Source organism: Beta vulgaris, chromosome 8 (genome assembly GCF_026745355.1).
Source record: "Beta vulgaris subsp. vulgaris cultivar EL10 chromosome 8, EL10.2, whole genome shotgun sequence".
Classification (NCBI taxonomy): domain Eukaryota; kingdom Viridiplantae; phylum Streptophyta; class Magnoliopsida; order Caryophyllales; family Amaranthaceae; genus Beta; species Beta vulgaris.
The window spans coordinates 805829-820676 of NC_079209.1; the positions used below are offsets into that span (position 1 = coordinate 805829).

Below are 14848 nucleotides of genomic sequence, written 5' to 3' on the forward strand. Positions count from 1 at the left end.
CACTCGCGCAACATTACAAGTCACACCGGCCTTTCTAGGAACGTTTCGGAAGAAAATATGATTAGGCCCAAAAAAGTCCAAAAATGTCCCAAAAACAGCCAATATAGAAGGTTATAATATACGCTTTCGGACTTTCCCGGGGTCCGAGCTCCGAACGCCACGGGATGCCTCCTAGGGACATGGTAGGTCATTGGAAAGGAGTCATGTAGCTTGGAACGAATGTGTGGATGCCTTTATGTTCATTTCAAGGAAAATTTGAGTTTAACGACTAATGAACAAATGGGGAGTTCATAGATTTTTTGAGGCAATGCAAATGGTGCCAAGTACCCGCGCAACGTTACAAGTCACATCGGCTTTCCTTAGAACGTTTCGGGAGAAAATATGACCAGGCCAGAAGAAGTCCAAAAATGTCCCAAAAACAACTAAAATTGAAGGTTATAATACACGCTTTCGGACTTTCCCGAGGCTCGAGCTCCGAACGCCACGGGATGCCTCCTAGGGCCATGGGAGGTCATTGAAAATGAGTCTTGTGGCTTGGAACGAATATGTGGATGCCTTTATGTTCATTTCGAGACAATTATGGGTCTCACGAAAAATGAACAAAACGGGTGTTCAGAGGCTTTTCGAGGCAATGCAAATTGTGCCAAGGACCCGCGCAACATTACAAGTCACATCGACGCTCGGGAGAAAATATGACTAGGTGCGTAGAAGTTCAAAAAATGTCCCAAAAACAGCTAAAATTGAAGGTTATAATACACGCTTTCGGACTTTTTCGGGGACCGAGCTCCGAACGCAATGGGATGCCTCCTAGGGCCATAGGTAGCCATTGGAAAGGAGTCATGTGGCTTGGTACAAACATATGGATGCCTTTACGTTAATTTCGAGGAAATTTTGGATTTCACGAGAAATGAACAAATGGGGTGTTCAGAGACTTTTCGAGGCAATGCATATGGTGCCAAGCACATGCGGAACGTTATAAGTCACGTCGGCTTTTCTAGGAATGTTTTGGGAGAAAATATTAACATGCTCGGAGAAGTCCAAAAAATGTCCCAAAAAAGCCAAAATTGAAGGTTATAATACACGCTTACGGACTTTCTCGGGGTCTGAGCTCCGAACGCCACGGGATGCCTCCTAGAGGTGTGAGAGGTAATTGGAAAGGAATGATGTGGCTTGGAACGAATATATGGATGCCTTTACGTTCATTTCGAAACAGTTTTAGGTTTAATGGGAAACGAACAAATGGGGTGTTTAGAGGCTTTTTGAGCCAAAACAAATGGCGCCAAGCACCCGGGCAACGTTAGAAGTCTTGTCGGCCTTCCTAGTAAAGTTTTGGGAGAAAATATGACCAGGCCCGAAAAAGTCCAAAAATGTCCCAAAACAATCAATATAGAAGGTTATAACACACGCTTTCGGACTTTCCCGGAGTCAGAGCTCCGAACACCACGGGATGCCTCCTAGGGACATGGTAGGTCATTGGGAAGGAGTCATATGGCTTGGAACGAATATATGGATGCCTTTACGTTCATTTCGAAGCAATTTTGGGTTTCACGAGAAATGAACAAATGGGGTGTTCAGAGGCTTTTCGAGGAAATGCAAATGGTTCCAAGAACACGCGCAAAGTTACAAGTCACGTCGGCACTCCTGGGAAGGTTTCGGGTGAAAATATGACCAGGTTCGGAAAAGTCCTAAAATGTCGCAAATACAGCCAAAATTAAAGGTTATAATAAACGCCTTCAGACTTTCCCGGGGCCCCAGCTCCAAACGCCACGGGATGCCTCCTAGGGCCATGCGAGGTCATCGGAAAGGAGTCATGTGGCTTGGAACGAACATATGGATGCCTTTACGTTAATTTCGAGGAACTTTTGAATTTCACGAGAAATGAACAAATGGGGTGTTCAGAGACTTTTCAAGCAATACGCGCAACGTTACAAGTCACGCCGACTTTTCTAAGAATGTTTTGGGAGAAAATATGACCAGGCTCGGAGAAGTCCAAAAAATGTCCCAAAAAAGCCAAAATTGAAGGTTATAATACACGCTTTCGGATTTTCTCGGAGTCCGAGCTCCGAACGCCACGGGATGCCTTCTAGGGGCGTGAGATGTCATTGAAAAGGAGTCATGTGGCTTGGAACGAATATGTGGATGCCTTTACGTTCATTGCGAGGTAATTTTGGGTTTCACGAGAAATGAACAAATGTGGTGTTCAAAGGCTTTTCAAGGCAACAAAAATGGTGCCAAGCACCCGCGCAACATTACAAGTCACGTCGACTTTTCTAGAAATTTTTCCGGAGAAAATATGGCCAGGCTTGGAGAAGTCTAAAAATGTCCTAAAAAACAACCAGAATTAAAGGTTAGAAGTAGTAAAAACTAAAGGTGACCCAATCTGATTAAAATTTAGCCAAACTAATAGTACCTATGTTCTTTTTCTATTACAATAATGTTTTTGGACACAATTTTTAAGGATTTGGAACAAATGAGTAGTTTAGCATAAAAGTAACTCTTTAATTAACAAAAATAGGAGAGAAATCATCCTTAGAAAATAAAAATAATTTTTTGAAACAAAGTGAGTAATTAATGATGGTTTTAATAAGATAAAGTAAGGACAATATATGTGCAGAAAGAGTCGGGATCTTATAAGAGATCATCTAATTTTAATTTAAAATTAGGCTTTTCTTTTGGTAAGATGAAACAGATTCATTTGAGGTTTGATCCCTATACCTCAGGGATAACATGCAGATGGGAAGCGATATCATTACTCCACCACCTCAATCTCAATTAGGCAACTATTCAAGTTCAATATTAAGAAGAGAACACACAATTACCATCTCAATCAATTTTTAATCATGCTTTAAGTGTCCACATTATTATATTTGTATTTTTTAATTAAATATTGAGTTTTCCTTAATATATTTTAATGAGAATGGAAAAAATTACATATCAAGTTCGAAAACACAATACTAACCCGGGACAATGTCCGGGCCCAAATACTAGTTGTTATTAAGAACTTGTAATTAGTTTATTAATTACAATAAATTTTATTTTTCTATCTATTAGGTTATTGTTAAGTATATTAATCATGTAAGGCAGTTGGTTAGGAAGACTATATCAAGTCCAATTATATATTAAAGATTAGAAAATTTGTCATAACATTTTAAATACAAATTTTTGCGAGAAACAACCTTTTTAAAAAATCTGGTAAAATAAGTGTAATACTCCGTATTTTTTAGTAAGTTATTATTTATATTTTTGTAAAAGTTTTAGTTTTTAAAAAGGTTTTATTTACTAAAAAGGCTTATTATTTATTAGAAAGGTTTTTTATAAGAAAGATTTTGGGTATTTAAAATAAATTTTAGCCCAAATGAATTTTGGGCCTAACTTTCCTAAGTTTTATATTCAAGTAGTTTGTTCAAAATAAAATATTTTAAAAATCATTTCAAAAAGGTTTGCAAAAAGAAAAGAAAAAAAAAGATTTAAAGAAAAAGAATTTATAAAAAGAAAAAAAAAACGCACCGTGCATTATGCACGCTAATGACTTAGGAGTGAAAAAGGTTTGACAAGTTTGGTTACTTTTTGTTATTCTTCGTTATCTTTTAATTATGTTATCTTATATAATGATGTATTAGGGGATAATTTATATCTTTTTCTTTTTTTTTGAAAGAAAAGGGATTTCATTAATATTTCGCCAAACGGCACTTACAAGTCATTTCTGAAAAACATAAAATTCTAATAGAAATACATATCACCCTAGAAATGTAAACATCGCAGATTTGACTTAATTTTGCCTTAATAAAAATCTTCATCTGAAGCAATGCAATCTGTGAGTTCGCTCTGGTTCGGCATACGATCTGCAGATGCGGAAATTTTGGGATGAACGTACTCCAATAGTCTTCCATAATTTTACAGAAGTTGTGAAACCTAATTTTTCAGGTTGAATCTCGAACTTCAACCAATGAGAATAATTTCTCATACCTAAAAACAAAAGAACTATACTCACAACTCCCATAGGGGAGAAGGAGATTTCCAAAACGGAAACTAAAAACCCCATAAAAGGGTTTGAGAAAATCTCATAAAGAGATACTAATTTATTGAACAAAACAAGAAAATGAACTAAAAACTGAAAATAAAAGGGAAAAAGGGGCTTACCATATTTTAGTTGGATAAGTGTAAATATTAGTTATATCTTAGCTAGATTAGTTTATCTTTTTCCCTAAATCTATCTTTTAGTTTCCTAATCCTATTCCGATTCTACCTATCCAACTAGTATAAATAGGGGTCTCCACCCATCATATTTTTCACACCAAATTTGAGAAATAAATCTCTTTTCTCAAGTTTAAACTCTCTCTCTTAGCCTACCTTTTCTCTTCTCCCTAGTAGTTATTATTATTCAAGGTGCGTGTATATGTAGATCTTTAATAACTGTTTTGCAAGTAAAGTGCGTGTATTTGGAGATCTTTAATATTTATTTTGGTAAACGTAGTATGATGTTTTTAAGAAAATATTCTAAGATTGAAATGCGTATTTTTTTTGGTTAAAAAGAACAACATGCTTTTTTAGTTGACCATAAGCGAAAATCTACGTTTTTATAATATGCTCGAAAATAATATTAGTGTAGACGATGTTATTAGTTGTAGGATTGTTTTAAGAAACGTTACCAAATACTATGTTTAAAGTTTCACACTTTCATATCATACAATAGCAGAAGAATACTCCTGAGCAACCTGATTGGCAAAACCAACTTTTTATGGTTTCATGTTCATTATCAAGAGTTTTCGGAATTATTTTATGAGCAAGTTATTTATTATGTCTTTATATGGCTAAAGTTTTGATAGAATTACTATTCTTATAAAGGAGGATTATTTCCGAAAGACTTTTCTTAGTTATATGATCTTTTATGATCAGAGTTATAAAGAGGCCACGACTTGTTATTTATTTGCAAGAACGGTAGCTATTATATTTTACCCATGTACTTTTTGTATAAGTCATGTGGACAAGGTAGTTCCCCTCGTAATAGACTCAGTAAGGAATACTAAACTTGGGGGGTGTGCACACTTTAGGCAAGGTACCTAGGCAAGTAAAAAGGATTTTTATCAAGGTTATATATTTTATATTATATAAGTATTATCAAGTATCCAGAATGGTTTTTTGAAATTAAATATTTTAAAAGTTTAATTAGATAAAGTGTTTAATATTCCGCATATACATGTACTCAGTATTTTTTACTGACACGCTTTTGTTTTGTTTTGTTTTATGGCTTTGTCCCTGTGATGACCCTTTTGGTGAGCAGATTTTACAGGTTGATATGATGCATACTTCATATGAGGGAGCTAGTGAGGAATCATAATTAATCAAGGAGTTGTTATTTTATTTTCTTTAAACCATTCTTATATAGTTGTACAATAATTTTTATTTAGAGAAGTTATTTAAGTTATTTCCGCTGCATTAGTTTCAAGTTTAGTTAGTAGTTAGTATTAAAGCCTTTAACGTTATCACGTGGCGGTAATACTCTCAAGTTTCTCAAGGAGTTTTATATTAAAATAAGTTTTCCAAAAGAGAGAAATTTGGGGGTGTTACAATAAGACCTTAAAAGTAATTTTTCGCGTAGAACAACCTTGACCGATTTTTCGGACATTGACCGAGTATTTTGCGGCTTCAACTCACTAAAACCAAACATGGCAAGGCACGTAACCCATATTTCTTATGTTTCAACTCAATTTGCCTTTATATATACTGATGAAGTCAACATCGTAAAATACTTGATCAATGTCGAAAAATGGAGAAAAACAGGGTTGAAACATAAGAGATATAGTTCACGTGCACTCCATTTGTTGGTTTTAACGAGTCAACGCTGAAAAATGTTTAGTTAATGACGGAAAATGGGTCGAGGTTATTTCTCGCAAAATATTTCTTCTTAAGGTCTTATTTTGCCAAATTCTTTTTAAAAGGTTGTTCTGACAAATTTTCCATAAAAATTTAATCTTGATGGTGCTATTTTTTTTTTTTGGTACATAATGTAAGTTAGGACACCCTTCTCTCAAGGGAGACTCCTAACGAATCTAGAAGAACTAGTTTGTTTAATAAAGGTTCCGTAGAGATATTCACGTCGACCGAGGCAGCGAACTAGTGTGACCTTTTTTTGATAGTAGATCTGCTACCCGATTAGCTTCTCGAAAAATATGCTTGATGGTGTAGAATCTAAAATGACTAAGCAATTGTCGAATGTCATCAATTAGGGTTTGGATGGTCCAGGGACAATTATAATGCCCTTGCAGCACTTTTATAACTACTTGATTATCTTGATGGTGCTAATTATATATACATGCGGACACATTAATCTATAGTCCTTGTACTGTGTGAACCCCTAACGGTGACGAACATTTCCATCTAATTTGTCCGTATTAAAGAAAGAATCTAAAATCAATTTCAGTTCAAGTCCATTATATTATTTAATTCATATTCTAGTATTGAATCACGTAAATTTTAGTTGATTCAATGAGTTAAGTTTCACACGAATGAAAAATGTGGCATGGTTGGTATAGGTCTTTAAATTATTCTTAGTTGTATCTCGTTAAATAGTCTTGATAAACACTTTTTTGGTGTTTTTTTTTGGCCTTTTACCTCTAATTCTAAATCCATTTATATAAAAATAGGTCTTACAAAGAACTAGAGGTGATCATGGGCCGGGCCGGATTCGGGTCGGGTCGCGGCCAAAAAATTTTGCCCATTGGCCGGGCCGGGCCTAAATTCGGGCCGAATTTTCGTGTCCAAAGCCCGCTAATTCGGGCCGGGCTTTTGCGGGCCAAAAAATAGACTAAAAATTCGTTTTTAGTTTGCCCAAAGCCCGCCCAAAAACAAAAAAACGACCGGGCCGGGCTGGGCCCGGCCCGCGGGCCGAAAAATTCTGCCCAAAAACGGGCCGGGCCAAAATGATCACCTCTACAAAGAACTCAAAGGCTTTGTCATTAATTCCATGAAACATCAAAAGTAGTCTTCTCATAAAAAATTATTAGTACAAAAATCTTCTAAAGAAATTCTCATAATCTTCACCATTTTAAGGATGTGTATAGTAATATTGAAAAATTTTCTATAAAAATTTTAACTACAAAACAAAAGATAAAAAGATACTTAAAGTTACGTCTTTTTGATTCAAATCGCTAGGAAATATAACTTTCCTACGTTACTCAGACACATATTAAATGTCTATTTAAATATGTGTGTCTATACATTCAACTCGGTTATTTTGTAGAAAAAAAAGGTTGAGTTTTATTTTAAAATGAAGTATTCAAGTGAAGTATCGTGTCAGACACAACACTACTACACAACACTCGTTTTCTAAGGTAAATAAAAGTGTCGAAATAACCTAATAACTTCCATGAACTATTTAACCTTGTGTTAGGAGCGCTATTGACATCTCACCACCTTATTAATTAAAAGGTTCTAAACTTCTTAGAGGGGAAATCTCTTCTTAATCTCTTTTCAATTTGTTAATACATCCCAGGCCTTTTGGAACTCCCACCAATCATCAAATACATTGATGCTAGAATAATCAAGCATTAGTTATTATTAGCATTTAACAACCTTTAATCTCACTACTAGAAACGTGTGACAGCTACAATTTGTTTGTACACAACTAACATTTTCTTCCATGGAATTATTTGGTACGTCAATTCTATGATAAAAAAGGTATAATTTGTCTATGTACAGTTTTAATTATAGCCTGTTTTTTCCTGGTAGAGTTGATCACATGAATCTCTCTTAGTGGGTGATTAGTGATTAATCATGTTATTGAAAATTGTACTTCATATATTTCAGACATTCATTTATTGAGTTGACAAAACTATATTCTACGGTTTTTATACGGCAAATTATTTTATGCATGTCATCAAAGGTCAGTCACATGTGAGATTCATTTATTATTGAGTCTAAAACAACCTTTTGACAATTACGTTATAACAAACATACACCCTATTGAGTATTCATTCCTGCAAATATTATCCTGCAGACCTGCACAAAACAACACTGTAGGCATTGTGCATTTGTGCTCTTAATGAATGTGCTCCATTTGCAAAATGATTATTACGTTTCATAATACTCGCTACACTACTTCTCATTGTGGGAAGTTTTATATTACTTGCTACACTTTTTTTTTGACAATAAACTCTTTCTATCTCACTCCTCTCACACGAGTCCTTTTCTTTTTACTTCTCTCTTCTCCAAAAATTGTTTAGGAGTCCGTGAATTGAGAAGTGTAGCGAGTAATATGAAACGGAGGAAGTAATAGAGTTTTGATTTCAAATGAAAATGCTATTGATTTATTTGGGAATTAACGAAAAGCGGATAATTACGAGTTAGATTGTATTTAATCTGTTGATTTGACTAACTAATTGTATTAGTTATTATAGTATTTTTATATTAGTGTTTGGTGATTAAATTTTGACAAAACTGGCATAAACGTATACCACAAACTATGGCTCGGTGCGCCTAACACTCTGAACTTTGATTAGTAGCCAAAAAACGCCACAAACTATTGGTTTGGGTGCAGCGAGTGTCATAAATGACGCTGAAAGTAGCTTTTCTCGATACGCTTAACCCTTTCACGAATCGTTTTCAATTTTTTTTTTGTGAAGAAGAAGATGACTAGAGAGAGAAAGCTTGAGATTGACTATTAGTCACCAGCGAGAAAAGATACCTCCAGTGTCATTTACGACACATACTGCACCAGACCAATAGTTTGTGGTGCTTTGCCTACTAGTCAAAATTTGTAGTGCTAGATGCACCTGAGCCATAATTTGTTATATTAAGATCAACTTTGCCTTTTATTTTAACACATCTGTCATTCCACCACCAACACGTTTAATTCTCTCTAACCAACAAAAGGCATCCCCATCGTCCATCGAGCATTTTCAAAATTAGCGTTTTGGGTTCAAGTTATTCAATTTTTTTGTTTGTTTATCAAACACCAACATGGTAGGATTAGGGATCGTTTAGAGCTTTTTTTTTATGTTTGCAAGTTGATCCATTTAGGATCTTTGCAACTTGTAATTGTCCAGGAGAATGATGGATTGTAAGCAGGTAAAAGGTAGCAAATTCAGGAGGGAATAACATAAAAACTATAATTTTACTAGTTTTAAGGTGAAAAAGGAATCGAATTTAGGGATTGTTTAGAGCTTTTTAGCTTTAAGTGCATGAACTCCTGCAGAAAGATCCTCTACAGATCTGCATTGTTTTTGGTCTTTAGAGTATTGCATTCCCAATTAAATGTAGCAACAATGTGGCGTACAAAGTAGTTTAACATCACAAGCCATACTTTTTGCAAGAATAATAGGAAAAACGTTGCGAGAAAGCTAAGAAATATGATACCAAAAGGTTGAGCTCTGCCTGCCCAATTCATATTACTCTCTCCGACTTTAATTACTTGCTGGTTGCTATATTTTTTTTTGATCCATATGAGCCACGAAGGCGGTACACAGTACAAAGAAGGGGAGGGGGGATTCAAACATGTGACCTATAGTTCACAACACCTGAATCTTAATCACTAGGCTAAGACATCCTTGGTTTGCTGGTTGCTATATTGTTATGGGCACAAGTAATTAGGAAATGAGAAAACGTGTCAGGGGTCAAGAGACCATAACTTCATGGGAAAATGACGAAATTTTTAGGTGTTATAGGAAGGAAGATGACGAAAATAAAGTAGAATATTGGTACTAATTGGCGAGCCATAATTACTAGATAAAAAGAGACATTGATAATTCATTTATAGAACGTATGAAAAGTAAAAAAGACGGATGAAGTATGATACTAGTATTTGATACTGATAGTGCACATGTCAGTGACAAACTATTGTAATTGTGGAGAAAATCGCTATTGAGCGTTTTGAGAAAAAGTGCGCCTCAGGTATAAAATGTTACACCCTAATTACTTGCGTAATATGCATAATGATACAGAATCCACAAAAATGACATGGACTATGCAAATAATGACACAAATTTTATGTCATTTTGTTATTTATTTCATGTCATTTGAGTTCTTTTTTAAAAGAACTGGTAGTTTGTGAATTGTTACGACTTTCCACTGACATGTTGCATATGCAAATAAGAATTAGTACATGTATCAGATCAGATGTAAATTTGTAGTTTCTCTAAAAGTATACTGTAACAAAAGTAAACTTATGACCTTTTGCTTTCAATCTACATTAACCAATAGTATTATTTAACACTAACAATAATGATCCCTGTGATTTTGGACCAACCTAGCAAAACAACAACAACAACCATGATTTTCATTTTCTTTTTGGCCTCAATCTATAACATGGATCAATAATTATACAGCTATTATCCCACCACTCCCCAAACATAATTATCAAAATTGTCTACCAATTGTTGGCTGGATTTCTTCATCATAATATCATAAAAATAACAAAAAAAAAAAACAAAATATTCACACCAATAAATAAATAAATAATATTTCCTCCGTTTCATATTACTCGCTACACTTCTCAATTCACGGACTTCTAGACATTTTTTGGAGAAGAGAAAGGTAGAGAGTAAAAAGAAAAGGGACTCATGTGGGAGGAGAGACATAGAGAGAGTTTATTGCCCAAAAAAAAGTGTAGCAAGTAATGTAAAACTTCCCATAATAAAAAGTGTAGCGAGTATTTTGAAACGGAAATAATAATAATAATAATAATAAATAAATAATAATAATAATAATGAAAATGAAAAGAAAATACTCTTCCCATACAATTCCAATGTTTTCATTTGCAAAGTATATTTGCTAAATTTAAACAAAAAAAGACTCCCCCTTTTTTTTTTTCTTTGTTCAAATTAACAAGTTATCCCATCTAATCTAATAATAAACAAAACCTAAATAAAAAAATAATAATCTCTAATTTTCTCATTAGGTAAACCAAAAATAAATAAAATAAAATAAAAGACTCATGCACACTTCCTTGATAATAAGATTAAGAAAATAATCAAGAAAACAATAGAAGAAAGAGCAATAGCAACTCCAAGAACAACCTTATTTGGACCATGATGTCCACCATCCTTTGGACTAGTAGAATCCTCCGAGCTACTATCGCCATCATCGTCGTCGCCACCATCATCATCATCTGAGCCTGATTTCACCGGAGGCGAAATCGGAAAACCATTCTTATCACAAGGAGCAATGCCAAGTTTCATCTTTGAAGATATTGTAGTATGATTATAACACAAATTAGCATTATCTCCAATCTTAAATACTTCCAATCTCTTTATAAAACTTGCATTAAATGGCATTACCCCATGAAAGTTATTCTTCTCAAGATTAAGATACTTCAATTTCTTCATATTACCTATAAATCTTGGGATACTACCATTCAGCTGATTTGAGCTCAGATCAAGATACACCAATGAAGGTATAGATACAAGTGATTCTGGGATCGATCCTGATATCGAATTCGAAGAAATTGATAAGTTCTTCAGCTCAATTAGGTCACCAATTGAGGTGGGTAATTCACCATTAAGTTGATTTGATGATAAATTCAATGATACCAAATTCTCAAGCTCAGTAATTGAATTGGGTATTTTCCCTTTCAACAGATTACCAGATAAATCAATGTAAGAAGTATTGAAGTTCCATGATTTTCCAGGCAAATTCCCAGTAAGATTTGCATTAGAAATCACAACTTTCTGCACTTTTTTCAGATGTGCAACAATTATAACAGGCCCACTTGCTTTAATTGGCACATCACTAACAATAAGATCTGTAACATTTTCAAACTTTGATAACCAAACACCACTTAATTTTCTCAAGCTGTTAATACAAGTAAATCTCTTAAGATTTGAGACTAATTCTGAAGGAAAAGTAACAGGTGCAACAGGGCAATTTATGAACTGAAGATCTTGAAGAGAAGATAAAGATTTTAGTGCAGTAATTGATAGAGAAACTTCATCTGAACAGTTAGTTAAACGAAGTGAAGTAATGTGTTTAAATGGTTTTGAGTTGTCACAATGTATGTAGTTACTAGGATTCGAACACGGATCTTTTTTAGTAGGGATGTTGAGAGATTGAAGAGCTCTTATTTGTTTAGGGTCAAGAGATGATGAAGATGGTGTTGTTGAAGGGGAAGATTTAGGGGATTGAATTGGTGAAATGGGATTTTTAGATGGAGTGAGTGTATGTGTTGGGAGGAATAAAGTTAGTAGGAGAAAAATGGGGATGAAAAATGATGAAGTTTTTTGTTCCATTGATGAGAAAAGAAAAAAATGGAGGAAATTTGAGAGTGTTTTTGTGAAGAAAGGAATTTTATGTGTTTGAATTTTAGTAGAAGATGCTATGTTGTGCTTTGTGAAGAAGATGTGTGGTGTTGTGGTGTTTGGAGGAGTACCAAAGTTGCCCTTTTGTGAGTTTGGAGGTTTTTTATTACAAGTTTTTGTGTTGAAGTTGAAGTTATTCATTAATAATTGTTGCCCATGTTGTCTTACTCTTCCCTTATTATGTAGCTATGTTGTTGTCTTGTTGAATTCTCTTAAGTTGATGGTTATTTTAAACTAGAGTAACAGTTGTGGGATTTAATGTGGGGGTGGTTAATATGGAGCTTTTGAGTTTGCTAATTTAACTATAATGGAGTATCCAATCAGACTTTGTTTTATGATTCTTCAGGTTAATAAGCTTCTTATGTGTTTCTTTAGATGGTATTATGTGTGTTAAATACGGATATAATTATATTTACCCATTGGGTGGACTATCTGCTTTTGATAGATCATTAGAATAATTGTTAATGTTGAGTTGGGTTTCACATTACATTTAAATCTTGTTAGTAGTGGTGAATTACCTATTGAGTCAATTAAGTTTTATCTGTTGAATACTGCTTATTACCATTAACATTGGGAGGCAGTACTTATGTTAATGTTACCAACGAAAATCGAGTTTAAGTTGGATACTCTACAAAACATCCACGGTATACTGTGAGCATAATTATTCAAGATTATTTATATACACATATGCTCATTTGAAGTTGTTGTTTTGCTTATCTAAATCCTTCTAAAATGAGTAATGACAAATGAGCAAATAAATATTGGATGTACAATACTCATGATGTATTCTGGTGTATCATATAAATTGTTAGTGTTCCAGTCCTGTCATATACTTCAAACACAGTTGTACAATTTTTTTTTTTAATTGGTACAATTAAAAACCTTACTGAACTGATACCTTATACAGGTATAACCAGTCAGGTACTCAGGTTTGTAGGTCAAACTCTTTAAAGGAAGGGGGATTGCACTAAGAAGAATTTACTTTGAACATATACTTACCATATAAAATTAGAATTGTGATTTAGATACAAGGGTAAAGGAAAACTATGAAATTTAATAAAAGCACATTAATTAGAATGCACAAAAAGAAACTTCGTACACAGTCAATGCTTGATCTAGTTTGGGTGTTTGTTTGAACTACTACTACTACTTTCTCTACTTTCTACTCTTCTAGTCTCTATCTGCTAGCTGTAGTTCTTTGTTAAACACACTTCCCAATTTGTTATCTTTCCTAAGCCAAATGGAACCAGCTAATTAGGCGACTTCTTGTAAGTTAATAGGAAAAATGACCAACTTGTTGGTTAGTTGTTTGTTTGGGTTTAAATCTGTCAAAATCGCAATAGAATCCGAACTCAATCCGATCCAATTTTTTTTTTGAGTTTTGAATTAAAATATTGACTCGAAATTTGAAATGAGTCGACCTTGTCACCCCAATATACCCAAACATTTGTTGGTTACGGTTATAATTAAACCTACATAGCTAGTTTGACTCGAAATAATTATTTAATTTTTACGTAATATAACTAATAAATAGTAATCAATATATGAAACTAGTATTTATAATTACATCAACTTTAATATTTTTTAGGAAAAATTGATTTAATCAGTCCCAACTATGGGCGTCCTGACAAAAACGATCGCAACTATCGTTTTTTGCTGTTCAGTCCCAACTTTGAAGGATGTTTTACAATAGTAATCTCATCAGGTAAAAAACCTACTGTAGCAGGTAATTTGCCATTTTATTAATTTTTTTTTCAATCTTCTTTCTCCCTCCTTCCTTTACTACTCCCTCCTTCTCTCCTCCGCCACCAGCCACCCCTCCCCAATCAGCCCCCTACCACCCCTCCCTAGCCACGCATCCCCATCCACCCTTCCCCAGCCATGCATCCCCAGCCACCCCTGCCCCGAAACCCTTCCCCTTCCCCTCCACTACCCTCCCCTTTCCCCTGCCTAGTCAGCCCTCCCCCTGCCACGCATCCCCTTGCTTCGGAACCTTCCCCCTTCACTACCCTCCCCTTCCCCCACCTCCTCTTTCCCCTCCCCTGCCCCCGCCATATATCACCCAACCTTCGAAACCCCTCCCCTTCCCCCACCCCCTGCACTCGAAAGACCTCCCCCTATCCCCGAAGCAACGGCTAAAGGAGAGAGAGAGAGACGCGGGCAAGGTTTGCGCACCCATCACCGGCAACCAACAACAACCGCGCCGGTAGCACGGGCTTCACAGGCTTCGGGTTTCACGGGTTTCAGGTTTCGGGTGTGAGAGAGAGGTTGTCATTTGGTTCGAAGGGAGAGGGAAGAGGAAGGGTGGTAGGGGAAGGGGAGGAAGGAGGGAGGAGAGAGAAAGACTGAAGGAAGAGGTGGAAGAAACAAGTCAAAAAAAAAAAAAGAGAAAAAAGGAAAATAGGATTTTTTATCGGTTTAGCAAGTCATCAGTCGACTTGGACCACCATTGTAAAGGGGAGGGGGTTTAAGTTGGGACTTAACAATAAAAACGATAGTTGAGACTGATTTTGTCAAGACGCTCATAGTTAGAACTATTTAAATCAATTTTTCCTATT

The 14848-nt window shown here is 35.1% G+C and overlaps 1 protein-coding gene across 1 annotated transcript; it reads right to left on the reverse strand.

The window, feature by feature from the left end:
• Positions 1-10861: 10861 nt before the first annotated feature.
• On the reverse strand, positions 10862-12491 carry LOC104900506 (receptor-like protein 51). The gene has a single exon (XM_010687928.4). It carries the CDS (start codon positions 12429-12431, stop codon positions 10929-10931), a length of 1503 nt encoding a protein of 500 aa, XP_010686230.2. The 5' UTR covers positions 12432-12491; the 3' UTR covers positions 10862-10928.
• Positions 12492-14848: the final 2357 nt, after the last annotated feature.